The following is a 27920-nucleotide window of genomic DNA, read 5'->3' as shown; positions in this document are numbered from 1 at the left end:
TGCCAAGAATACTAGGTTAAAATTTCAGAAGAAAAAGTTTTATTGAATGTTGAATCCAAAGCTATTCCGAAAATTCTCCATTCCATTCATATTGGTACTAGTGCCCTGGATTTCAAGATTAGGGATAATGGGCTTCAGGAATTTGAACTCATTGGTGCCAGTCCCTCCCTGCAGACACACCTCATACTGGTAGCTGTGGGCCAGGGTCCCCGTGCCACTCACGTCCAGCAGGTGTCCAGGCAAGGGGCCATCGGGCAGCGCGCAGCCGGCCAGCGAGCGCGCCCTGCTCCTCCTGCACAGCCTGAAGGCCACGAAGAGCAGCAGAGACAAGAGGAAGAGAGAAGACACGGCCGCCAGCGCGATGACCAAGTAGGCAGTGAGGCGGTCGGGCTGCGCGCGCTCGGGCGCCGCCGCGTCGGGCAGCGGCAGGTAGGGCTGCGAGAAGCCATCCACCAGCAGCACGTGCAGCGTGACGCTGGCCGAGCGCGGCGGCTCGCCATTGTCCTTGACCAGCAGCAGCAGCCTGTGCTTGGGCGCGTCGCGCTCGCTCAGCAGCCTGGCGGTGCGCACCTCGCCATTGTGCGGCCACACGCTGAACAGCCCGGGCTCCGTGGCCTTGAGCAGCTGGAACGACAGCCAGGCGTTCTGGCCCGAGTCGCGGTCCACCGCCACCACCTTGCTCACCAGGTAGCCCGGCTCGGCCGCCCTGGGCAGCAGCTCGGTGCAGGGCGCAGACGCGTTCTGCAGCGGGTACAGCACGAAGGGCGAGTTGTCGTTGGCGTCCAGCACCTGCACGCGCACCAGCGCCTGGCTGCTGAGCGGGGGCGAGCCGCGGTCGGCGGCGCGCACGCGCACCTCGAACGCCTGCAGGGCCTCATAGTCCAGCGCCCTCAGGGCGAACAGCTGCCCGCTGTCCGCGTTGATGGACACCAGCGCCGCCGCCGCGTCGGGGCCGGGCTGCGGGCCGGGCAGCAGCGAGTAGGTCAGCTGGGCGTTGCTGCCCGAGTCTCTGTCTGTGGCGCTGATGGTGCCAATGTGCAGGGCGGGGCTGTTGTTCTCGCGGACCCACAGGGTGTAGGAGGACTGCGTGAATTCGGGGGCGTTGTCGTTCACGTCGGACACCTGCAGGGTGATGGTGTGCTGGGTTTGCAGCCTGGGGGTTCCCATATCTGAAGCAGTGATTGTTATGTTGTATTCATCTCTTTCCTCTCTGTCTAGTGCTCTCTCTGTTATCAACATGTAAAAGTTCTTGACGGTCGGTTTCAGGATAAAAGGTATATCTTCTTCAACAGAACAAACCATTCTTCCATTATCTCCAGAATCAAGATCTCGAACACTAAATAGAGCGACCAGGGTCTCTGAAGCATTCTCTTTGATTGTCTTTGTAGTTGATGAAATCATTATCTCTGGTGGATTGTCATTGACATCTAATACTTTAATTCCAAGAGTGCATTCTTCTGAAAGACCTCCACCATCTGTTGCCTGAATAGTTATACTATAGGACTGTATCACTTCAAAATCCAGCGCTGATTTCAAGTGAACTTCCCCAGATAATGCGTTCATGTCAAACGTTTTGCGAATATCTTCAGATGCATGGAAAAACGTGTAGGATATTTTCCCATGGTTTCCTGCATCCAGATCCTTAGCAGACATGGTGATTATCCAGGACCCAATGGGTGTATCCTCTGGGACCTGCACCTCATAGAGACTCTGAGCAAACTTAGGTGCATTATCATTGATGTCCAAAACCTTAATGAGAACCAAAGTTGCCCCAGACCTGGGTGGAGATCCACCATCCAGTGCTGTGAGTGTTAATCTGTGCTCAGATTCCTTCTCATGATCTAATGCTCTATCCAGAACCAGCTCTGGGTAAATCTTCCCATCAACACTGTTTCTAATTTTAATGTGGAAATGGGAATTGGGGCTAATTGTGTAATTCTGAAGACTGTTCCTTCCTATGTCCACATCTTGAGCACTTTCCATTAGAAAGGTGGTTCCAATGGGAGCACTTTCTGATATTCTCAAAATTATTTCCTTGTCTAAGAATGTGGGAGAGTTATCATTTACATCTCTGACATGCAGTTCAACCTGAAAAAACTGTAAAGGGTTTTCCAATACTACCTGGAAATGCAGTATGCAGGGTTCTGCAGAGCCACACAGCTCTTCTCTGTCCAGTTTCTCATTTAGAAGCAAATCTCCCGTCAGCAAATCAAGGCGCAAATGCCTTTTATTGTCATCAGACACCACCCTAGCTTCCCGGAAGGACAGCTCCTCCACCCCTAGCCCCAAGTCCTTCAGAAGATTAGCCACAAATGAACCCGTTTCAGTTTCCTCTGGCATAATATAGTGCACAGATTCAGTACTAGCATGAGACAATCGTAGCAAAACAAAGAAAATCAGCACTTGCCTTTTCTGAAGAGCCAGTGCTTCTCTGATCCCCATGGTTCTTTCAGGTCACTTCTTTTATGGAAAAACGTTGATTTGGCCTTAATTTTGAAAGCTTTAGCTCTAATTTTTAGATAGGAAATCTCTGATAAATATGCAGCCGTCCTGCAGCTCCGTAGGTGAAGCTCCTTTAATACATTCCCCTTCAGTGTGTTAGTCTGTTTTGTGTAATGGAGCCCCCAGTGCCGGTATGGCTCATCTCATCTTATCCTGTAGCGCCACCATGTGTCTCTATAATGTTTTTCAATACTGTGCAATTTTTTTCTTTTTGAAAAATTTCACAATGCACCTGTTGTATTCATAATCATGTTCCCACTTACCTCTAAATATATTAAGACTCTCTAATAGATTAAGCTTTTGAAAATACAAGAACAAAATTATTCTTCTGATCAGGAAATATAGCATGACTTTTTAATTTTTTTTTTTTTTTTTTTTTTTGGGTCCAGTTGTGGGGCCTGAACTCTGGGCCTGGGCGCTGTCCCTCAGCTCTTCAGCTCAAGGCTAGTGCTCTACCACTTGAGCCACAGTGCCGCTTCCAGTTTTTTTTCTTTTTTTGCTTATGTGGTGCTGAGGAATTGAACCCAGGGCCTCAGGCATGCAAGGCAAGCGCTCTACCACTGAGCCACCTTCCCAGCCCTAGCATGACTTTTTTGAAACCATTTATCCCCAGTCACTTTGGTTTACCTCAGTTCTTGACAAAAGGCACCTTATTGCTCATTTGTTTAAATCAGAAGCCAAACAAGGTCTATTTATGCATTCAGTTACCATTGCTTTTGATAACTCAAAGAAAGGATAGCATTTTATTCAGGCAACTTCTTTAGTAGCTACCATGATATTCTCTTTTCCACTGAGTTTACTAATTGTAGTTAATAAACTCCTTTGTTCTCATATTTACATATAATCAGGAAAAAACCCACAAAGTTTACCGTGTGTCTAACACATGGTATTCAGTTTTGTATTTTACAAGATACATGACACAAATAAGATTGAGATAATCTTTATGGAGAATGACAAATATGGAGCGCATTATAATAATAAACTAACATGCCAAATAGAAAAGACTTAGCTCAAACTCTGAGAAATAATTCTTCTTTTTTATAATTTACATTGTTTATTAAGATGCTGTACAGAAGGATTGCAAATACACCAGTCAGTAACAAATACATTTCCTTTTATACAGTGTTTTCTGTCCCCTTCCTGAGAGAGGAAAAAAATCGTATTAAAATCAGAGAATGTCTTGAGTTAAAAATTGTGAAACCAAAAGGTAAATATAGATCTGCAAACCAAAGGCCCATGTCTGTAATTCTAACATCTTAGGAAACAGAGATCAGGAAAACTGAGGGTCAAGTCTAGCCTAGGCACATAGAATGCTCCTTCTCAATAAAAAGCTAGGTGTGGTGGCACATACCTACCATCCCACTTTCAATGAAAAGTGAGAAAATAGCAGAATTAAGATTCAGGTGCATGTCCAGGCAGTAATCTAGACCCTGCTTAAAAATAATCAGTGCAAGAAAAAAAGGCATGTCTTAGTAGTAGAGTGCCCGCTTTGGAAGTGAAAGGTCTTTAATTTAAACCTCATTGCTCCAAAAAAATAAAGAAAAAGAAAATGAGGAAAAACAAAAGCAACTGGTGCTTCAGAAAATCAAGAAAAAACATCAAGTTTTGAAATAGTTTATTGGATTTAAGAAGATTGTCATTATGAAAGACTCTGATAGATATTCAACAAAATCCGTACTTCCTTTCTTCTGTAATAATAGAACTGCACCCAAGCAAATGGCTACTCTGGCAGATTGCTTATCATATTATTTTTTTTGCAGTTATGTGTGGCTAAGTGAACTAAGCTCTTGCAGATAAAGCAGATCTGCAACAAAAGAGATAAGGATCTGCCTTTTTTCTCAAAGCCAACTACAACTAAATATGTTAATGTCCAGCTATAGACATGCAGATTGTGACATTATCATAAGATATATTGGAATAGTTACTTGGAACAATTGCTTCCAAGGGATGGCAAATGATAAAACTTCTCTATACAGAGGCTGTCACATGCTTGTGGAGTTATGCCTTTGTATTCCAGCACTATAATGTTACTTAAATTATAAGAAAACTTAGAAGATGTTACAATAACATTTTCAGTTGAATAAAAATTGGATTACTGTTTTTTGAAATGTATGAGGGATGATAAAAATAAAACAAAGATGGAAAAGAATTAATATATAATGGGAGAAAATGCTATAAAAGGAAGGAATTTATTAATACTTGGAGGATAATTTAGGTTCACAGAAATATTTAAATGCTGATGTTCAAAATACAATAGAGAATTGGGTGTAGTGGTGCATGCCTGTAATACTAGATATGAAAGATGCATAAGTGGGAGGTTCATTGTTCCAAACCATCTTGGGAAAAAAGCATGAGACCCTATCTGAAACATAACAAAAAGCAAAAATTGGCTAGAAGTATATAGCTCAAGTGATTTCAAACTTCTTTTTAAAAAATTATTTATTTTTGTCAGTGCTGAGGCTTGAACTCAGGGCCTGGGTGTTATCATTGAGCTTTTTTGCTCAAGGCTAGCTCTCTACAAATTTGAGCCATAGCACCACTTCCAGTTGTCTGGTGGTTAATTGGAGATAAGAGTCTCATGGACTTTCTTGCCCAGGCAGCCTCAAATCATGATCCTCAGATCTCAGCCTCCCGAGTAGCTATGACTACAGGTGTGAGACACTCATGCCTGGCTGATTTCAAACACTGCCAAAGCATAATTCAATACAGAGGTAATTCAATACAGAGGGAGAAAATTATGATATAGAAGAAACATTCAGTGTGAGGCCCCTAGACTCTTTAGATTGGATCTTTAGCCCTTTTTTCCAAACAGCTAAGGATTGGTCTTAAGAAACATATGAACTATTGGACTAAGTGGGAAAAGCTTCACTAGAAGAAGAGTATAGGCTTGGGACAGGAAAATCAGGTATAATTTCCATCTTTCAGTTCTGTTTTCTCTGCATGTATTTGGCAAGCTCATTTGCTAAAAGCAAGTAGGCTGAAAAGGTTAACAATTTTTAAAGTTTAAAATATTTGTGGAGACAGAAAGATGATAGGACACACTTAAAAAGATGTCTTGACCGTAGTGTCAACTTTTTTTAAGTTTTGTGTTACTTGTACAAGCAGCCCAAGTGTAAAAAGTGGGGGGAGATAGTTGTGCTCATTATGAGTAAAACTTCATCAGGTGGTTTTAGTGGAAGAAGACTGAATAAAGGAATGAAAGATATGAGCATCATAGTGAATGGGAATAGACAACCAAGGAACTGGCTATATAGAAAGGAAATTAAAAGAGGATATGCTTGTTATGTTGTAGCAGCAACATCATGAAATGGAGGTTCTCATAGCATCAAAGATGTGTCTTAAAAAAAAAAGAAAAATATGATAGACAAAGTGTCACAAAAGTCGATGGTGCAGAAAATTGTGTCCTCAAGGGAAATTTTATATTACCCAAAGATAAGTTTTGGTGAAGAAAAAGTATAGCGCATAATCCAGGCAGTAATACCTGGAATGTGCGGTGAAGACCTGGAATTAATTGAAGGCCATGTTTGCACATTAATCAGTGAATTCAGGTGTCATGGCAGGATGTGAGATTGAAAAAAAAGATGAGAAAAACAATGTATTTGAAAGCTAAACCTTAGTAGCTTTGCTAATTCCGAATTAACTCATTTTACACTTATTCTTTAGAGTTCATCCTGGGAAGCTCATTTCTTACAGCTCTCATTTTCTGAGTAGTTCTCCCCAGTTGTACCTAATATTATTTCCTTGATTATTTATAACCCAAGGACCTTTATAACAAAACTGGTGCAGTTTAACTTGTACACATTGGTTTATACCTTTATAACAAAACTGGTGCAGCTTAACTTGTACACATTGGTTTAAATATGTAAGTGTGATATTTGAAGAATAAGATATAAACTTTAAGCCAAGTGATTTAGGAGATTGCTTAGTAACTTGTATCTTGATTGGCATATGAACTTTTAAATGCTTAGTGACTCTCAATTATTGTGAAGAAACATACAGTTGCTCTCATAAACAGAGAAATCCTGCTGCTCATCTATCTGGAAAATTTGAAACATGAAGACAAGTACCTTATCTTGTCTCTACTACTACATATGTTAGATTTTTCTGTCAGGGCTGTTTTTGTCTCCATCGTAGATAAGACTTAGCTTACTCAAGCAGTTGGAGTTACTTCACCTTTATTTTTAGAAGGTTTATTAAGGTATAATGTAAATGCTATAATATAAATTAGCTCCTTTAAAATGTACAAGTTGATGATTTATAGCATATTTATAGAGTTTTGAAAATATCTCCATAGTCTAATGTAGAACATTTAATAAACCCTAAAACAGACTGTGTACCTATTGCAGTTACTCTCCATCCACACTTTTGTCAGCCTTAGGCAACCATTAATCTGCTTTTGGTCTCTATAAATTGCTCCATATGACTATTCCTACAATGGAATCATACAGCCTGTGAACTTTCATGACTGGTTTCTTTCATTCATTGTGTTTTTGAGACTCATCCACCTTGTAGCATGTACCAGCACTTCAGTCTATTTCATTGCTGAATAAAAACAATTCGATTATATGGAGATTCCAATTTTATTAATTCATTTATCAATTTCCAAACATCGGATTGTTTCCACTTTTAGTTATTATAAATAATGCTATTGTGAATATTTGTAATTTGGGGGGACATATATTTTAATTTCTTTCTCATACATAAATAGGAGTTGAATTTGTGAGTTATAGGAAAACAGTATCTTTAACATTCAACAAAGTGCTCTTTCATTTTACTTTTCCACAAGAATGAGCATTTCAATTTCTACACATCTTTGCCTACACTTGTTATTGTCTGTTTTTTCTATTTACATGTTTTAGAAGTGACCATTTTTTAATTTTTATTTTTTTTGGGTCTGGTCATGGGGCCTTCAGCTCAAGGCTAGCTTAAAGAAAAAAGCCAGAAGTGGCTCAAGGCTAGCGCTCTACCACTTCCGGCTTTTTTCTTTTTGCTTATGTGGTGCTGAGGAATTGAACCCAGGGCCTCATGCATGCAAGGCAAATGCTCTACCACTGAGCCACCTTCCCAGCCCCTCAGTAGTGACCATTTTTATGTTCACCTTGTCTGAGTTTCTTGCCTAACATGCTGTAGTATCTTATATATGGATGGCTTATCTCCCCTTTGTACCTTATTTAAGATAAAATGATCAGTGGGGAAATGAGGCAGGATAGATGAGACAGAAAAACTATACTATTTTTAAATATATACCAAAAGGGCTGGACTCAGCAGCTAAAATTTGGAAGTAAATTGAAAAAAGCAAAGCTCCCTTCACTCTATATTTCCTTTAGATGTTAAGTTACAAGACTAGGAAAAATAGGAGGGGCTATTTAAATTTGCCTTCTTTAAAATGAAGGAGGAACCGGGCGCTGGTGGCTTACTCCTGTAATCCTAGCTACTCAGGAGGCTGAGATCTGAGGATCGAGGTTCAAAGCCAGACCCAGCAGGCAAGTCCGTGAGACTCTTACCTCCAATAAACCACCAGAAAACCAGAAGTGGCGCTGTGGCTCAACTGGTAGAGCACTAGCCTTGAGCTGAAGAGCTGTGGACAGCGCCCAGGCCCAGAATTCAAGCCCCACGACTGACAAAAATAAAATAAAATGGGGGAGGGGGAATCCAAATCTCTCCTACCCATTGAAATGGCAAAACCCTGGGGAGAAACAGAAAGAATGAAATGTTTATCAGGCAAAAGGAAGTCCTGAAGAATACCTTCATTTGAGGTAGGCCAAATAACACACCCATTTGCCTATGTAGGACTGTTGTCTAAGGATTTGTTGTTACTATACAGTACTTGGCCCATTCTATTTGCCCAATTCAAAAAGTTTAACAGTTACAGGTAGGAACTGCCGTTTTGAATTTTTTAACTCTCGTTTCTTGCATGGGAAGCAGAAAATGTTTCTTTTTCTTTTCCCCCCCTCTTTTAATCTGGTTATACTAAAATAAATCCTTGTTGACAAAAAAGAAATACAGTAGTAATCTTCCACTAATGAATAATTAGTATTTCTAGGAGTTTGTTTCTTCTTTCTTTCTTTCTTTTTGTCGGTCGTGGGGCTTGAACTCTGGGCCTAAGCACTGTTCCTCAGCTCTGCAGCTCAAGGCTAGTGCTCTACCACTTGAGCTACAGTTCCACTTCTTGTTTTCTGGGTTTATAGGAGCTAAAAGTTTCACGGACTTTCTTGTCCAGGCTGGCTTTGAACCACGACCCTCAGATCTCAGCCTCCTGGGTAGCTAGGATTACAGGCATGAACCACGGGCACCCGGAAAGTTTTTGTTTCTTATGTAAAGAAACTTCCAATTAGGGAAGAACTTATTCTTACTTTAACTTTTGAAAATAGACAATTAGAATTTAATTAGCCTATATTTTTAACACAGTTGACTTCTGTTTTCCCCATTTCTCTTGAATGTGAAGATTCTAAGTTGCTGCACACAACTCAACAGTTCTAGTAAAATCATGGTCTTCGAAAAGTATATTTTGTATACTAAACAAAGAGCCTAGAAGTATAAATTGACTAATACTTAGCACTTTGGCAGTGTTAAAAGAGTTTAAGTATGTCTTAAGAGGCAGTTTTTTGGCACTGACTGTAAAACTAGTTATAATCACCCCCACTCATATTTTCTCTTCCTCCCTCCACTTCCTTCTCTATGATTACTGGTTACTAATTGTCTATAATTTGGGGGCTTTTGTAAAGGTTTTCCTTCTAATATCACTGATCTTAGATCAAGAATAATTGCCTAGTTTCTATGCAACACAAGACAAAAGTAATGCCTATAATAGATTTTTAAAACTTCCTAGTCTTCCACATGTATTGCCAAGAAAAGTGGTTATTAAACTTTTGATTGCTATTTATTAGTAGGTCACCCCATTTGGTGAATTGAAATCACATCTGAAAGTTAAAAATCATAGAATATAATCAGTGATATTGAGTTCCATAATAAAAGACTAAGCATTGTTTACAAAACATTTTTCTATTATATTTCAATGTTGTAAAACAGATGCAACTTAGATTTGTGATAGGTGTGGTAAAAAAATAAGTGCAAAAATAACTGCTCTATTCTAGGAGAACACAGGTAAAAAGTTGCACTTATTGTTCAAGCATCTGTGTCTAAAGAGATTGAATTCTGACTTTGTAACCTGAGTGAATCATCTGAAAAATCATACCTTCAATTGTGAAGACTTTGTAAGTAGCCAAAATATTAATGTGACTTCACAATTACTTTCCATGATTAAAAAGGAAAGGTTATAAGGAAACTCACCTTATTTCTTCCACTTTTCTAAGCTAAGATTTGCTGAGCAATCTACAACCAAGTCTTAACTCAAACAATTCTACATTTATTTTTGTACCACGTACTTACAAGGAATATATCCTAGTACATATTTTAAGTGGGTATCCAATAGTAATGAAATTTTACATGCTAAAAATGAAGAGGATTTTAAAGACATATTTGTGAATTGCATTCACTACTAAAGAAAAATAATTAAAAAAGAGTTAAATGAAGAAGTGAATGAAACAATTCTGAAGTGATGTAGTTAACATTTCTGGAGAGAACGATACAGAAAAAAGTGTCTTTGTCTTAATAGAGTAAATTATTTACAAAGTAAGACCTCGTGCGAATGAGAATAAATTACCATCTCATTATACTCATAACGAAAGCCAAACATGGCCATAAAAGTAACGATAGGGAGCACAAGAACATCAGCAAAATGTAAATTACATGCAGATTAGGAGAAATAAACAGTTGTTTTTCAAGGCCTAATTCACTTTACTCAATATTGACTCCGAAACTATTGCGGAAGCTAGGCATACCCTCTAGTTCATTCCCAGAGACCTGGGGGGATAGGTTTGGAAACACTGGCTTCAGGAATTTGAACTCATTGGTGCCAGCACCTCCCTGCAGACACACCTCATACTGGTAGCTGTGGGCCAAGGTCCCCGTGCCACTCACGTCCAGCAGGTGTCCAGGCAAGGGGCCATCGGGCAGCGCGCAGCCGGCCAGCGAGCGCGCCCTGCTCCTCCTGCACAGCCTGAAGGCCACGAAGAGCAGCAGAGACAAGAGGAAGAGAGAAGACACGGCCGCCAGCGCGATGACCAAGTAGGCAGTGAGGCGGTCGGGCTGCGCGCGCTCGGGCGCCGCCGCGTCGGGCAGCGGCAGGTAGGGCTGCGAGAAGCCATCCACCAGCAGCACGTGCAGCGTGACGCTGGCCGAGCGCGGCGGCTCGCCATTGTCCTTGACCAGCAGCAGCAGCCTGTGCTTGGGCGCGTCGCGCTCGCTCAGCAGCCTGGCGGTGCGCACCTCGCCATTGTGCGGCCACACGCTGAACAGCCCGGGCTCCGTGGCCTTGAGCAGCTGGAACGACAGCCAGGCGTTCTGGCCCGAGTCGCGGTCCACCGCCACCACCTTGCTCACCAGGTAGCCCGGCTCGGCCGCCCTGGGCAGCAGCTCGGTGCAGGGCGCAGACGCGTTCTGCAGCGGGTACAGCACGAAGGGCGAGTTGTCGTTGGCGTCCAGCACCTGCACGCGCACCAGCGCCTGGCTGCTGAGCGGGGGCGAGCCGCGGTCGGCGGCGCGCACGCGCACCTCGAACGCCTGCAGGGCCTCATAGTCCAGCGCCCTCAGGGCGAACAGCTGCCCGCTGTCCGCGTTGATGGACACCAGCGCCGCCGCCGCGTCGGGGCCGGGCTGCGGGCCGGGCAGCAGCGAGTAGGTCAGCTGGGCGTTGCTGCCCGAGTCTCTGTCTGTGGCGCTGATGGTGCCAATGTGCAGGGCGGGGCTGTTGTTCTCGCGGACCCACAGGGTGTAGGAGGACTGCGTGAATTCGGGGGCGTTGTCGTTCATGTCGGACACCTGCAGGGTGATGGTGTGCTGGGTTTGCAGCCTGGGAGTCCCCAAGTCAGAGACAGTGATGGTGATGTTGTATTCATCTCTTTCCTCTCTGTCTAGTGCTTTGTCGGTAATTAAAGTGTAGAAATTTTTGAAGCTGGGTTTCAGAATAAAGGGGAGCTCCTCTTGAATACAACAAACTGTTCTTCCATTGTCTCCTGCATCTTGGTCTCTGACACTAAACACAGCTACAAGAGTGTCTGGAGTATTCTCTGGAATACTATCAGTAACTGAAGACATCTTTATTTCTGGTGGATTGTCATTAACATCTAATACTTTAATTCCAAGAGTGCATTCTTCTGAAAGACCTCCACCATCTGTTGCCTGAATAGTTATACTATAGGACTGTATCGCTTCAAAATCCAGCGCTGATTTCAAGTGAACTTCCCCAGATAATGCGTTCATGTCAAACGTTTTGCGAATATCTTCAGATGCATGGAAAAACGTGTAGGATATTTTCCCATGGTTTCCTGCATCCAGATCCTTAGCAGACATGGTGATTATCCAGGACCCAATGGGTGTGTCCTCTGGGACCTGCACCTCATAGAGACTCTGAGCAAACTTAGGTGCATTATCATTGATGTCCAAAACCTTAATGAGAACCAAAGTTGTCCCAGACCTGGGTGGAGATCCACCATCCAGTGCTGTGAGTGTTAATCTGTGCTCAGATTCCTTCTCATGATCTAATGCTCTATCCAGAACCAGCTCTGGGTAAATCTTCCCATCAACACTGTTGCCAATTTTAATGTGGAAATGGGAATTGGGGCTAATTGTGTAGTTCTGAAGACTGTTCCTTCCTATGTCCACATCTTGAGCACTTTCCAATAGAAAGGTGGTTCCAATGGGAGCACTTTCTGATATTCTCAAAATTATTTCCTTGTCTAAGAATGTGGGAGAGTTATCATTTATATCTCTGACATGCAGTTCAGCCCGAAAAAACTGTAAAGGTTGTTTCAGCATCACCTGGAAATTCAGTATGCAGGGTTCTGCAGAGCCACACAGCTCTTCTCTGTCCAGTTTCTCATTTAGAAGCAAATCTCCTGTCTGCAAATCAAGGCGCAAATGCTTTTCATTGTCCTCAGATACCACCCTGGCCTCCCGGAAGGACAGCTCCTCCACCCCTAGCCCCAAGTCCTTCAGAAGATTAACCACAAAAGAGCCAATTTCTGTTTCCTCTGGCATAGAATAGCGAACTGATTCAGTACTAGCATGAGATAATTCTAGCACAACAAAGAAAATCAGCACTTGCCTGTTTTGCAGAGTCAGTGCCTCTCTGATTCCCATGGTTCTTTCAGGTCACTTCTTTTGTGGAAAAATTTGAATTTAGCCTTAATTTTATAGAATAGAAAGTCTTGGAAGAAGCTGTGTAGGTGAAGCTGTTTTCTCAATGAGTTGGATGTTCTTTGTTCTATGTAATGAAGCCTGTTGTGCTGATATGGGTGGCCTTCATCTTATCCTGTAGCGCCACCATGTGTCTCTATAATTTTTTCCATACATTTTCCTCTTTAAATAAATCTTCAGCACTCTGAGTATTCGCAAGGAAATATCAGATTCATACATGCACTTACACACACACTTTTCTCTAATAAATAAGGCCTTTTAATATGTAACTGCAGTACTACTGTCACAGCAACAATATCCCAGGAATTCCTAATTATATAATTAGTCTGTGTTTGTTTTGCCCACACTTATCTAAAATGCTTATTTTTAATTACTTTAATCAAAATGTAAACAATGGGCATACTATTTTTATATTATTCATGCTTTAAAACCTTGACGCAGTGCATCCACTGTTTTAATTGAAGAAATAATATTGTATAGAACTTATTCCTCTAGTATTAAAAGATACCTTCTCCATTACTATAGCTATGCTGAATTTGTTTTATAAAATCATAACTTTTTCATATGTATATATGAGAACAGAAAAGGCATAATTTACAACCTTCCTAGGGCATGGGATTATTAGTTCCAAGGCCATGGGATTATTAGTTGTTTCCCTTTCATATATGTGTAAAGCTGAGCACTGGTGACTCATGCCTATAATCCTAGCTACTTCGGAGGCTGAGTTCTGAGGAAACCAGTCCAGGCAGGAATGTTTGTGAGACACTAACTTCCAATTCCCCCACCAAAACGTTGGAAGTAGAGCTGTGGTTTAAGTGGAACCTTGAGCATAAAAGCTTAAGAACAGCACCCAGACCTCACGTTCAAGTTCCAGAACCAGTACAAAAAATATACATGTAAGAAGATGATACCATCTTCTTACATAAGATAATCTTTGTATATATGGATCTTCCAGGCTTGAAAAAATTGGCAGACCAATAATTAAAATGTTATTTTGATGTATAGATGAGAAGAATAAAATATTTGCAGAAGGAGTATGTACCTATGCCACAGGAAGCTTTATAATACAATGGTAGAAAGTAGTTAGAATATAGAATCACACTGGAATTGTAGTTCTGCCTCTCATGATTTACAGACTTTCTGAAATTATTTAGAGTACTAATAGTATTTACCTGAGAGGGTTATTCTCATAGGAACCTAATGAGTTAATGTTTACAGAATGGTCAGGAAGTGTTGGTGGAATGTCTGTTTAAAGCAAAATAATTAAATCACAGGCATGGTAGGGTGAGTGCATAGAATATTCATTAAGGTCCTAGGCCCAATTTCTAGCCTCAAAGTAATAAAATAAAACAATTTCTTACCCTGACTACCACATTTGCATAGGATATGTAGGTTTATCCCTCAGTATTCCCTAAACAATATAGTATGCTAATGCTTTATATGCCATTTATGTTGTATTTACATATAAACAATTTAGAAAACATTTAAATTATATGATCAGATGTGCAACACTGCTCTGTTTTAACACCTGTGAACTTTGGTATTATAAAAACCATAATTTAAAATCTTGAACTAAAAAATAAGTAGCGTATCAAGAAAATAAGGGCAGCAACAACAGCTAAAGTTTCAGAAAAATCAAGAAAAAATATTAAAATTAGTTGTTGGATTTAAGAAGATAAGTGTGAAAGAACTTGATGTTTGCTGTACTCATTTTCTATAATAATAAAACTATACTATGTATGTGGATACTAAGATGATTGCCTGTCCAGCCTCTTTTGTAGTGACCAAGTAAATTAAATGCTTGCTGATGAACTGTTAGCAGGATTTTTGTTTACCAATATGATTAGGAAGAAAAAGAGATCTGGGGGCTGGGAAGGTGGCTCAGTGTTAGAGCGCTTGCCTTGCATGCTTGAGGCCCTGGGTTCGATTCCCAAGCACCACATAAGTAAAAAGAAAAAAGCTGGAAGTGGCGCTGTGGCTCAGGTGGTAGAGCACTAGCCTTGAGCTGAAGAGCTAAGGGACAGCGCCCAGGCCCAGAGTTCAGGCCCACTACTGGACCCAAAAAAAAGAAAAAAGAAAAAGAGATCCAGATCTGCCTTTTCTCTCTGGGCCAAGGAGGACCTAAACATGGTAGTGACCACTTACAGGCATGCAAATTTTGAAAATATCATAGGGAATATTAAACCATTTTGAAGAAAATTTGCTTCTAGAAGATGATAAGAAGCCATCTTCCTGTATGTAGTCACTTGCACTATCACATGAGAGTATTTTTGTACTTGAATCTCTTTATTTCAGAAATAAAGCATCAATATAATTTGTAGTCCTTTATTACAAAATTGGCTAATGTAACTTGATTTGTATTCACCGGTTTAAAGTTAGCTTTATATAGGACATTTGAAGAGTAAGAGTCTGGCTTCTTTTAGCAAAGTCATTTAAGACTTGGTTAGTTACTTGAGTCTAGGCATATGAGCTCCTCAGGTATTGGTCAATCTCCATTAGAGTGAGGAAACATAGTTGCTTCCATATATAAAGAAATCTTGCTACTCATCTACTTGGAAAAATATTTGAAAAATTAATACAAGTACCTAGTATTTATCTCTTCTGTTGGCATCTGTTTGATTTTTCTGTTCATCCCCAACATTATAGATAAGTGAAAACCCAGTTTACTTGGAACCACAGGCTGCTAGAGCCACTCCACTTTTTTGTTTAACAGCTTTGTGGAAATAATGAATACCGTAATATGTAAATTCACCAATTTAGAGTGCACAGTTCAGTGAATTTTAGTTTATTTAGCATTGTGCAATTAAAACCAGTTTCTACTTTAGAATGTTTTCACCATCCACCAAATAAACCAAATAAACTTTCCCTAGCTTTCACAACTACTTAGTCTGCACTTCTGTCTTATAGATTGGCCTATTTTGACTTTTTTGCATAAATGGAATCATACAGCCTATGATCTTTCATGACTGATTTCTTTTTTTTAATTTAATTTAATTTTATTTACATGACTGATTTCTTTTATTAAGTTAATATTTTTGAGGCTCATCCATGTTGTGGCATGTACCCACGTACCAGTCATTTTCCAATGTATGAAGAAAGCACATTTTATTTATATATTCATTGATTCCTGAATATTTAGGTTCTATTATAAATAATGTTATGAACACTTGCATGTATTTTGTAGATACATTTTTCTTTTAGAGTTTATGAATTTCTGAGTCATTTTGGAGAGTTGCTAAATCTTTTTCCAACATGCTTTACATTCCTAGCAGCACTAAATTTCCAATTTTTAAACTTTTTGTTAACATTTATGGTGTCTTCCTCATCTTTTTAATTAAGTTTTTCCAGTGTGTAAAAAGTGACCATTTTTCGTGTTCACCTTCAGTAGTTTAAGTATCTTATCTAACATGGGGGGCTGGTCCTGGGGCTTGAACTCTGGGCCTCTGCACTCTCACTCAGCTTCTTTTACTGAAGGCTAGTGCTCTATCACTTGAGCCACAGTGCCACTTCCAGGGGTTTTTTTGTGTAGTTTATTAGAGATAAGAGCCTCATGGATTTTCTTGCCTTGGCTGGCTTTGAACTATGATTCTCAGATCTCAGCCTCATGAGTCGATAGGATTACAGGAGTGAGCCACCAATGCCTGACTTATATATGTCTTTTAAGCTAGTGCTCATCTTTTCCCTACTAAATGCAATAAAGACAGATAGTAATTTTACCACTTAACTTGATTTATTAATATATGAGTAGTTTTTGTTCTCTATGTATAGAATCAATTAGAGGATAACATAGTTCTCAAAAGAGAAAGAATGTAATTAGCCTGCAGAATAGTTGCCTTCTATTTTCCCCATCTCTCTTAAATATAAAGATTCTACATTGTCTACCCAATCCAACAGATTCTAGCTTTGAAAAGTGCAAATACTGGATATCTCAAATATTCAAGTATGAGAGACAGTTCATTCTGGAATTACCAGTTGACTAATACAAATCACTTCTTATGTACATCTTCAAGAGACACTTTTGGCATTGACTTTGGTTTGTAGGATTAGATGTAATCATATTACACCTTCACTTATTTCCTTTCCCATGTTTCCTCCTTCCTTGTCCCTCTCCCTCCCACTGCTCTCTATCACACACACACCACTCTCTATCACACACACTATGATTGATCACCTTTCATCTATATTTTCCTTCCACGATGAACAGACTTCAGAGTTTGTGTGACATTCATGAGAAACTTCCTCTATCATGGAGAAATTTTTTTTCCTAGTCAGGTAGTCACTAGAGCCAAACTAAGATAGAACTTCCTATTACAATTATTTCAATTTTAAAAATGTAAGAATCTAAACTGTGCATATCTCTGGAACTATCACAAATGAAATACTTTGCTACTATTAAGTTATGCTAATAAAAATAGTAAAACAAGTAGAACTTGCAGAAGGACCTTTTGAAACTTCTTAGTGCTATGTATGACACTTTTATAATCTCCAAAAATGGTTATCAAGTTTTTCATTGATACCCAGTACTAGGTTTTAAGATCAATTTGGTGGATTACGAGCATATCAGAAAATTTAGATGAATACAAGCAATTCTAAATTTTATCACAAGGCTAAATAAGCATGGTTAACATTTATTAAATTAGTGCACAATTATTGGAGAATACAGACAAAAACTGTATACTTTAGTACACAAACATACTTCACCTACACAAGTTATTGAAGTGTCTTTGTTTGCCTAGATGTGACATCTGGAAAATTATACCTTCACATTCTATGGTCAAAATACTAATGGGCCTTCACAATCACTTTCCAATATAAATGAGGAAATGCTAGTAAGAAACTTGCCTTCCCCTTTTCTTTCTGTACTGGGATCTACCCAGTGACCTACCAGGAATCTTTCTTGAGCAAAATCCCAAATCCTTTTTCCAGGTTTTTTTTGTTTTGTTTTCTGTCTTAGCACATGTTAATGTTCAATAATACTTATTAGTAAAAACATTCAATACAAATAAATATCTATCAATAGTGTCATTAATATATTCAGTAATAACCAGCATTTCCAAATGTTAGCTAAAGATGGAGAACATTAAGAATATAATTGTGTGTTGAACCATTATAAATGAAATAAGAAAAGGTTTACACAAAAAAATCAGACAAATGCTTGAACATTTAAATTACTGCTAAAGTGATTTATTTCATCATAAGCCTATGCATGGGAAAGTTTAACAAAAGAGAGAAACAAGGACAAAAAATGTGTACTATTTGAGGAGGCAAATTATATACAAATTAAGACCTCCTGGGTTTCAGAATAAACTACCATTGCATTACACCCAAATTAAAAGTAAGTATTGGCATAAGAGCACAAGTGGGGAGCATAATAACCTCTACAAGAATATCAGTACATGCAAATTGGAAAAAATAAACATTTATTTGCAATAGCCATAAAATAGATGTGGAAAATGAAATAATTCACTTTACTGAATATTGACTCCCAAACTATTGCGGAAGCTAGGCATATCCTCTAGCTCATTCCCAGAGACCTGGGGGGATAGGTTTGGAAACACTGGCTTCAGGAATTTGAACTCATTGGTGCCAGCACCTCCCTGCAGACACACCTCATACTGGTAGCTGTGGGCCAGGGTCCCCGTGCCACTCACGTCCAGCAGGTGTCCAGGCAAGGGACCATCGGGCAGCGCGCAGCCGGCCAGCGAGCGCGCCCTGCTCCTCCTGCACAGCCTGAAGGCCACGAAGAGCAGCAGAGACAAGAGGAAGAGAGAAGACACGGCCGCCAGCGCGATGACCAAGTAGGCAGTGAGGCGGTCGGGCTGCGCGCGCTCGGGCGCCGCCGCGTCGGGCAGCGGCAGGTAGGGCTGCGAGAAGCCATCCACCAGCAGCACGTGCAGCGTGACGCTGGCCGAGCGCGGCGGCTCGCCATTGTCCTTGACCAGCAGCAGCAGCCTGTGCTTGGGCGCGTCGCGCTCGCTCAGCAGCCTGGCGGTGCGCACCTCGCCATTGTGCGGCCACACGCTGAACAGCCCGGGCTCCGTGGCCTTGAGCAGCTGGAACGACAGCCAGGCGTTCTGGCCCGAGTCGCAGTCCACCGCCACCACCTTGCTCACCAGGTAGCCCGGCTCGGCCGCCCTGGGCAGCAGCTCGGTGCAGGGCGCAGACGCGTTCTGCAGCGGGTACAGCACGAAGGGCGAGTTGTCGTTGGCGTCCAGCACCTGCACGCGCACCAGCGCCTGGCTGCTGAGCGGGGGCGAGCCGCGGTCGGCGGCGCGCACGCGCACCTCGAACGCCTGCAGGGCCTCATAGTCCAGCGCCCTCAGGGCGAACAGCTGCCCGCTGTCCGCGTTGATGGACACCAGCGCCGCCGCCGCGTCGGGGCCGGGCTGCGGGCCGGGCAGCAGCGAGTAGGTCAGCTGGGCGTTGCTGCCCGAGTCTCTGTCTGTGGCGCTGATGGTGCCAATGTGCAGGGCGGGGCTGTTGTTCTCGCGGACCCACAGGGTGTAGGAGGACTGCGTGAATTCGGGGGCGTTGTCGTTCACGTCGGACACCTGCAGGGTGAAGGTGTGCTGGGTTTGCAGCCTGGGAGTCCCCAAGTCAGAGACAGTGATGGTGATGTTGTATTCAGCTTTGCTTTCTCTGTCAAGTGGTTTCTCTGTTTCTAAAGTGTAGTAATTGTCAACTGAATATTTCAGTCGGAATGGAATGTCTTCTTCTATAGAGCAAACCATCTTTCCATTGACTCCTGAGTCTCTGTCCCATATACTAAAAACCATTATTACAGTCTCAGGCGAATTTTCTGGAATTGGGCTGGTAATTGATGACACAGCAATTTCAGGATAATTGTCATTCACATCCATCACCTCAATTCTGACAGTAGATTTTCCAAAAAGTCCTCCACCATCTGTGGCTTGAATGATTATCGAGTAGGATTGTATTGTTTCAAAGTCCAGATTTGTTCTTAAACTAACTTCTCCAGACTTCTGATTAATTTCAAATGTGTTTTGAATATCTTCGGAGGCATGGGAAAACATGTATGATATTTCACCATTTATTCCTGAGTCTAAATCCCAAGCTGATACAGTGACTACATGTGAGCCAACGATGCTGTCTTCTGAAATCTTCACTTCATAAAATGCATGCTCAAATTCAGGTGAGTTGTCATTTACATCCACCACCATGACTTGAACTAAGGCAGTACCAGATCTGGGTGGGGACCCACCATCCAAAGCAGTAAGAATGAAGCTGAGCTCTGGCTGCTCTTCATAATCCAGTGCCTTGTCCATAACTAACTCTGGGTATTTCCTGTTGTCTGGATTGACTCTCATATTAACATGGAAATGAGAGTTTGGGCTTATTTTGTAGCTTTTTACAGCATTGATTCCCACATCTAAATCCTTTGCACTTTCTAGCAAGAACACAGAACCGACAGGACTATTCTCTGGGATTTTTAGGATCATTTCTTTTTCCAAGAAAATGGGAGAGTGGTCATTTATATCTGTCACCTGAAGCTCAATCGGTAAAAACTGCAAGGGGTTTTTCATTAATACCTGGAAATGTAGCACACAGGGCTCAGTGGAGCCACAAAGCTCCTCTCTGTCTAGCATCTCGCTTAAGAGCAAATCCCCAGTATTTAGGTTCAGCTGCAAAGGTGGTCTGTTTGCATTAGAGACCACCCGAGCCTCCCTTGATGAAAGCTTATTCATTTCCAGTCCCAAGTCGTTTACCAAATTACCCACAAAGGCTCCACTCTCAGTTTCCTCCATCACTGAAAAGCTCCTAGACTCAGCGTGAGACATTCCAAATAAAACAAAGAAAAGCAGGACTTGCCTTGTCTGCAGATTGCCTTCCCTTCCGTTCTGCATAACTTCTTTCCAGAAGGCTTTTTAAGAATCACTTCAGAGCTACTTTGCCGTTCTAAGGAACGTGTCCCTTAATCAGCACTCCAAACTTCAGAATCCAAAGTATTTCAGCTCCACTGGAATGGCTTCTAGGTCGCACCTTAATTGCTTGTTCTTTCTCTCTGGTCAATTCTGTGTGCACCCTTGGATAAGGGTCCACCACATGATGTAGTGTAATTTTTTTCCCCCTGTGATGTTATCCTGCAGCGCCACCATGTGTCTTCACAAAATTTTACAGTCTGATGAAAGCTATTTAAGTTCCATTCACATTGAGGTTCCCAGAAACAAGTATTTCCTCATTCTTTCAGCAATTAGCAATATACTTGGTATCTTATACCAATTATTTTATATTTCTGATGGTTAGTGGTGATATTAGTATTATTTTAATTCAATTAGTAGGTATTCTTTCTCCTGACACAACTAGATAATCTCAATTGTCAGAATACAGACGTACAAGATCTGATTCCTGGTCATCAGGAGTATGTAATTTTTTGGCAAAGATTGTAACTCTTAAATAAGGATAGTGTAACAGATTGTGAAATTTAACATAATCTCTACTTGGTCTTTCTTATATGGTAAGAGAATGTGGAAGCGTCCATTGGCCAAGAAGTTTTCTCAAGGGCTATGAAACTAGCAGATAGTTGTAACACACAAAGGAATTTTTGTAGGTTTCTTTAGTATTAAACTATCATTTTGTAAAAAGTGAAGTAAGATACTGGGGGGTGTACACATTATGTAAATCTGTAATTTGTTTTCAGCTTCTAACAAATTACAAAAAAACATGCAACATTAATAAATGCAAACATAGGGGCTGGGAAGGTGGCTCAGTGGTAGAGTGCTTGCCTTGCATGCATGAGGCTCTGGGTTCGATTCCTCAGCACCACATAAGCAAAAAAGAAAAAAAGCCAGAAGTGGTATTGTGGCTCAAGTGGTAGAGTGCTAGCCTTGAGCTGAAGAGCTGAGGGACAGCACCCAGGCCCAGAGTTCAGGCCCCATGACCTGACCCCCCCAAAATAAAAATAAAATAAAAATAAATGCAAACATGTTAGTTTCATTGAAAGAAGAGCTGGTGTTCCCCTTAGTCCCAAGATTTTCCTAAGGACAACTATGATTACCTTCTTTTACAGTCCAGGGAGCCAAAAATGATATATTTTCCCCCAAATAGAACAAAAACACAACAATTACTCTGCTGAGACCACTACAGCTTATGTTCCTGCTACTGATGTCATTAATGTTACAAAGGGTGAAGTTTCTAGACCTAGAATCTGGAGATATATCTTTGCCCCTTACTTTGATTAACCCTGTTTGAGACTGTTTCTTAGCTTGGAGTGACTTCAATCCTAGTCAAAGTACATGATTACTATAGGATGAAGAAATGAGATGAGCAGTGTAGATGCTACGTGCCCATAAATTGATGTCCAATAAAGAAGGCCCAACATACACTGATGAAAGAAGAATTAAAAAGTTGGCATGAAAATGCTAACTTCACATTACATTCTTAAAAATGTAAGCTGTATATACAGCTGATCCAGGAGAAAAGGGTAGAAATTGAAAAGTAGGTGGAGTGACTATGCATCATTCTTCTCCTTCTTTTAAGATATTCTCTAAGCTAACAAAATTAATAAAAATTTGAACTCACAGAGACAAAGTGGATAAGCAAATACCTGCTTTGATGACAGAAAGCAAATGGAAAAGCCACTGACATAGCAACTCCAGGAAATGGTTAAAGATCCTGCTCTAAAGATACAAAAATTAGAGTTGCATTAAGTTCAAGACTTAGAGGAACCAAGTGCATAAGTAGACTGGAGTTAAGAACAGAAAAGAAGTTGTTAGTTGAAAGCATTTATGCAAGAGAGTTGAATTCTTTGTTGCTTACCATTCTACAGAGTCAGAAAAGTAGCTCATTGTCAGGATAGTTAATCCAAGGGAAATTAAATGAGGCTTTCTTTAGTCTTGAATTCCAAGACCAATGCAAGTATGAGGTATAACAGTAAACTAAGCAAAGTAAGAAAGCTATGAGTTTTGAATTGTGAGATTTCTAGTTCCTATCCAAGTAATATTTTAGACTTTAAGACAGGTCCACCCTCACTCAGTGGATATTTCAGAATTCTAATATGAAGAGTATGATAGGTCCAAATAAAAGAACTACACATACTAATAGTTGTGGTTTTCCAAAGGTTGCAGCCATGTCTTAGCATAATTACATTAGAGAAGAGCCCTTTAGTAACTAAGACTTGATTATTAGCATTTAATATGTCATCTTTAAATAAAAGAACATATGTAAGGACTATCAGAAATTTGAGGAAATTTCTTTAACATAAAATAGACCAAGACAAAAAGAAACTCATATAATTGGATGAAAGGAAATGTGTTTGAAATGTCTTAATATCCAGAGAAATTAAATTTAGTAAGAACATTTGCTTAGCATTTGTTTACATCCTTTGTTATTCTAAGTGTTTTATACATAGTAACCTTTTTAGTATTCACAAAAATCATATGAAAGATGTGTTCTTAATTGTATAACATATAATAGATTAGGAGTTAATTGTCCCTTTCTAGCTGTATAACTTTTACCAAGTTCTTAACTTTCTTGATTCATCCTTATTTTTAAAATGGATATATAACACTATTCATACTACACTTTTATAATATATTCTAAGATAATAACTAGATGAATTCTATTGGAGAAAAGATATTACACTCATAAATATGTAACAGAATAGTATGAAGAACATTCAGAGAAACAGAAAAAAATTTTTTGTTGGTCATGGGGCTTGAATTATGGGCTTGGGTGCTGTCCCTGCACTCTTTAGCTCAAGGTGAGTGTTCTACCGCTCAAGCCACAGTGCTACTTCTGGTTTTCTAGTGGTTTATTGGAGATAAGAGTCTCACTGACTTTCCTGCTCAGGCTGGCTTTGAACTGTGATCCTCAGATCTCAGCCTCCTGAGCAGCTAGGATTACAGGCATGAGCTACCAGTGCCTGGTAGAATAAGTCTTCTAAATGCAACCAACAAGTAGAATAGTACTGAAATCTAAGGGATATTATTTGCAGCCTAGAATTTTATACCCTTTAAAACTATCAATCAAATGAAAATAAAAGTATTACTTCACAATGTAAGGTCCCAAAATTTTTACCTCATCTGCCTCAGTTTTTATGATGGTATTGAAAGATATGTGTTGGCCAAAAAAGGGAGCAAACTAAGAAAATATTGCATTTGTTATTATAAAAGGAGAAGTAACATAGAAAAAATATTTAAAACTAAAAGATCTAGAATGAGAGCAATAGACCAAGAAAGCAGTCTAAATGAAGAAGAAATTTGAATGAAAGCCCTCAGGAAATACATGTTGTTAATTAGTATCAGATGCATTGTAATATTTTAAGTATAAAGGCTAATATTCAATGTGAATTTAAAAAATAATTAACAATTAAAATAATTAACAAAGGCTGAGGGTTTAGCTTACCTGCCTAGCATGAAAATGACAGGACTGGCAAAAGAAAAAGAAAGCAATCAGAAAGAACCCTAAAAGTTAGGAGAAAATCATCTACATGCAAAATGTGAACATTAACTGTTCATTGTTCATGTGTGTATTTAGTAACTGAGAAACAAGAAAGGTAAATCCTTTTTTTATACAAAAACGTGGCTAAGATATAAAACTGAATGTGAAGATAAAGCACTACAGCTGAGTGCAATAGTTTACACCCATAATTCTAACTACACTATGGACAGATTTCATGGATTGAAATCCAAGACAGACTAGAAAAAATGTTCTCAAAACCCTAACTCAATGGCTTTGTGAAGTGGTGTGAGTCTACTATTCCAACAAATGGCAGGAAACCTGAAATAGAATATGACAGCCCAGTCTGGCCTCAAGATACAGACAGACCTTCTCTTAAAAACAAGCAGAGCAGCCGGGCGCTGGTGGCTCACGCCTGTAATCCTAGCTACTCAGGAGGCTGAGATCTGAGGATCGCGGTTCAAAGCCAGCCCGGGCAGGAGAGACCGTGAGACTCCTATCTCCAATAAACCACCAGAAAACCGGAAGTGGCGCTGTAGCTCAAGTGGTAGAGCGCTCGCCTTGAGCTGAAGAGCTGAGGGACAGCTCCCAGGCCCAGAGTTCAAGCCCCACGACCGACAAAAAAAAAAAAAAAAAACAAGCAGAGCAAAAACGTTGGAAATGCAGTGGAAACCATCCCAAGAGTGCAAATCCCAGTGCCACCAAAAAAAAAAAACTGATGAAGAAATATAGACTTGCCATCTAGAAACACTGACATTAATTTCTTAGAAGAAGCCACTCTGTTAAAGGAATACTTTAGATAAAATTGTTATTCCTCATATTTTTTACTTTTTGTTTCAAGTTTGGCAGTAATCAAATTTACAATTATAAAATAAAAATATTTCCAACAGTCCACCAATATTCACACTGAGAAATTTTGAAAATGTTCTAAAACATACAGCTTATTACATCTTATTAGAATTATAAGAAAAGGTTGTTTCATATATCAGCAAGAGTGAACAAAAGAAAATATTAGGAACTAATGAGCCAAAGAAACAAAAGGCTCTGGGTTAATCCTCAACCTCAGCAGCCACAACAAAAACACCACCAATCACAGAAAAACCTCAGCTCTCTAGATGGAGAATAGCAATAAATCAATGTTCACTTTGAAATGACAAATATTAAAAGTATTATTTATAAATGCTTATAGATGTAATTCAACAGTTCATGCAAAAATATTGAAAAAGTAACAAGACAAAAGGTAGACTACATGACAATTGAAAGTAAAATTAGTTGTGGTGCATAACAGCATAAAACTAATAATATAGTCCGGTAACAATTCAGAAACAACAAATATAAAGAGAACTTGGATGAAAATTGAATATAACACTACTTCAAAAGGTGGGGTTTTCATTATTATTACAAGGAGCATAAATATTAGGGTAAATCGGTTTCAAGAACTTGAAATCGCTACTCCCAGTAGAACCTCCCTGCAGACACACCTCATACTGGTAGCTGTGGGCCAGGGTCCCCGTGCCACTCACGTCCAGCAGGTGTCCAGGCAAGGGGCCATCGGGCAGCGCGCAGCCGGCCAGCGAGCGCGCCCTGCTCCTCCTGCACAGCCTGACGGCCACGAAGAGCAGCAGAGACAAGAGGAAGAGAGAAGACACGGCCGCCAGCGCGATGACCAAGTAGGCAGTGAGGCGGTCGGGCTGCGCGCGCTCGGGCGCCGCCGCGTCGGGCAGCGGCAGGTAGGGCTGCGAGAAGCCATCCACCAGCAGCACGTGCAGCGTGACGCTGGCCGAGCGCGGCGGCTCGCCATTGTCCTTGACCAGCAGCAGCAGCCTGTGCTTGGGCGCGTCGCGCTCGCTCAGCAGCCTGGCGGTGCGCACCTCGCCATTGTGCGGCCACACGCTGAACAGCCCGGGCTCCGTGGCCTTGAGCAGCTGGAACGACAGCCAGGCGTTCTGGCCCGAGTCGCGGTCCACCGCCACCACCTTGCTCACCAGGTAGCCCGGCTCGGCCGCCCTGGGCAGCAGCTCGGTGCAGGGCGCAGACGCGTTCTGCAGCGGGTACAGCACGAAGGGCGAGTTGTCGTTGGCGTCCAGCACCTTCACGCGCACCAGCGCCTGGCTGCTGAGCGGGGGCGAGCCGCGGTCGGCGGCGCGCACGCGCACCTCGAACGCCTGCAGGGCCTCATAGTCCAGCGCCCTCAGGGCGAACAGCTGCCCGCTGTCCGCGTTGATGGACACCAGCGCCGCCGCCGCGTCGGGGCCGGGCTGCGGGCCGGGCAGCAGCGAGTAGGTCAGCTGGGCGTTGCTGCCCGAGTCTCTGTCTGTGGCGCTGATGGTGCCAATGTGCAGGGCGGGGCTGTTGTTCTCGCGGACCCACAGGGTGTAGGAGGACTGCGTGAATTCGGGGGCGTTGTCGTTCACGTCGGACACCTGCAGGGTGAAGGTGTGCTGGGTTTGCAGCCTGGGGGTCCCCAAATCGGTGACGGTGATTGTGATGTTGTATTCAGCTCTGCTTTCTCTGTCTAGGGATCCTTCTGTCATTAGTATGTAAAAATTGTCCACAGATGGGTTCAGAAGGAAAGGGAGATTTTCTTGGATAGAACAATCCATCTTTCCATTTTCCCCGGAGTCTCTGTCTTTAACTCTAAAAACTGCCAGTATGGACTCAGGAGAGTTTTCTTCAACGTAGTTTGAAAGTGATGACATAATCAGTTCGGGAGGATTGTCATTAATGTCTAATACCTGAAGCCTAACTGTACATCTTGTAGAAAGGCCCCCTCCATCAACTGCCTGAATATTTATTTTGTAAGACTTCACTAACTCATAATCAAGCGATGCTTTGAGAATTATTTCCCCAGACAAAGGATTGATCTGAAACATTGCCTGAATATCTTCAGAAGCATCAAAAAAAGAATAGGATATTTCTGCATTGACTCCTGAGTCAGCATCTTCTGCTGAGACTTTAACAATAGCAGATCCTATAGGGCTGTTTTCTGGAACTTGGGTCTCGTAAACTGCCTGTGAAAACTGAGGGGCATTATCATTGATGTCCACAACCACAATATGTACAGTGGCTGTTCCAGACCTGGGTGGAATCCCACCATCCAATGCTGTCAGTGTTAAACTGAGCTCCTGCTGATCCTCCCAGTTCAGAGTTTTGTCAAGCACAAGCTCTGGATTTATTATGCCTTCATCACTGTCACTAATTTCAATATGGAAAATGAGGTTGGGGTTGATGGTGTAATTTTGGACACCATTTAGTCCTTCATCCAAATCCTGCGCTCTTTGTAGCGGAAATGCTGTCCCTTCAGCGGTATTTTCTGGTATTTTCAATACCATTTCTTTGTTTGGGAATACTGGCGCATGATCATTTATATCCATAAGTCTCAGTTGAGCCCGGTAAATCTGAAAGGGGTTATCCATTAAAATTTGAAAGTATAGAATACAGGGCTCTGTGGAGCTGCATAGCTTCTCCCGGTCTAGTTTTTCATTTGTGAGCAAATCTCCAGTATGAGAATCCAAGAGCAAGTGTTGTTTGTAAGAATCAGAAACCACTCTAGTTTTCCTTGCAAACAGCTCCTCCACCCTTAGCCCTAGATCCTGTGCAAGATTGACCACAAATGATCCTCTTTCTGATTCCTCAGCCACTGAATAATGTCCAAACTCAGAACCATCTAAGCACACACCCCAAAACAAAAGGAGAAATAGCACTTGCCTTTGTCTCCAGAATAGCAGTCTCTTGGTCTCCAT

The 27920-nt window shown here is 41.3% G+C and overlaps 3 protein-coding genes across 4 annotated transcripts; all 3 read right to left on the bottom strand.

The window, feature by feature from the left end:
• LOC122118080 (protocadherin beta-14-like) lies at positions 1-20768 on the bottom strand. 2 transcript variants are annotated; one of them, XM_042691934.1, is made up of 2 exons: positions 18353-20768; positions 1-164 (listed from the first exon to the last, which is right to left on the bottom strand). In XM_042691934.1, exons 1-2 carry the CDS (start codon positions 20622-20624, stop codon positions 40-42), a joined length of 2397 nt encoding a protein of 798 aa, XP_042547868.1. In that variant the 5' UTR covers positions 20625-20768; the 3' UTR covers positions 1-39. The 2 variants fall into 2 exon arrangements, with proteins under 2 accessions (XP_042547868.1, XP_042547867.1); XM_042691933.1 differs by lacking the exon at positions 18353-20768 and having other exon boundaries at positions 1-2480.
• On the bottom strand, positions 10300-12702 carry LOC122118083 (protocadherin beta-14-like). The gene has a single exon (XM_042691936.1). It carries the CDS (start codon positions 12700-12702, stop codon positions 10300-10302), a length of 2403 nt encoding a protein of 800 aa, XP_042547870.1.
• On the bottom strand, positions 17947-27920 carry LOC122118082 (protocadherin beta-9-like). The gene is made up of 2 exons (XM_042691935.1): positions 25643-27920; positions 17947-18352 (listed from the first exon to the last, which is right to left on the bottom strand). Exons 1-2 carry the CDS (start codon positions 27918-27920, stop codon positions 18228-18230), a joined length of 2403 nt encoding a protein of 800 aa, XP_042547869.1. The 3' UTR covers positions 17947-18227.

This window comes from Dipodomys spectabilis, unplaced genomic scaffold (genome assembly GCF_019054845.1).
Source record: "Dipodomys spectabilis isolate Male_0828 unplaced genomic scaffold, ASM1905484v1 ptg000147l, whole genome shotgun sequence".
NCBI classification, from domain to species: domain Eukaryota; kingdom Metazoa; phylum Chordata; class Mammalia; order Rodentia; family Heteromyidae; genus Dipodomys; species Dipodomys spectabilis.
Note: the sequence above shows the minus strand (reverse complement) of the source record. Positions and strands in the feature narration are given on the sequence as shown.

What these genes read in the sequence shown, in the direction of transcription:
- LOC122118083 (XM_042691936.1), bottom strand. Translation starts at nt 12,702, where the DNA reads ATGGGAATCAGAGAGGCACTGACTCTGCAAAACAGGCAAGTGCTGATT.
- LOC122118080 (XM_042691933.1), bottom strand. Translation starts at nt 2,442, where the DNA reads ATGGGGATCAGAGAAGCACTGGCTCTTCAGAAAAGGCAAGTGCTGATT.
- LOC122118082 (XM_042691935.1), bottom strand. Translation starts at nt 27,920, where the DNA reads ATGGAGACCAAGAGACTGCTATTCTGGAGACAAAGGCAAGTGCTATTT. An exon ending in TGAGGTGTGTCTGCAGGGAG is followed by an intron (nt 18,353 to 25,642) that starts GTTCTACTGGGA and finishes GTCTGCAGGGAG; the next exon opens with GTGCTGGCACCAATGAGTTC.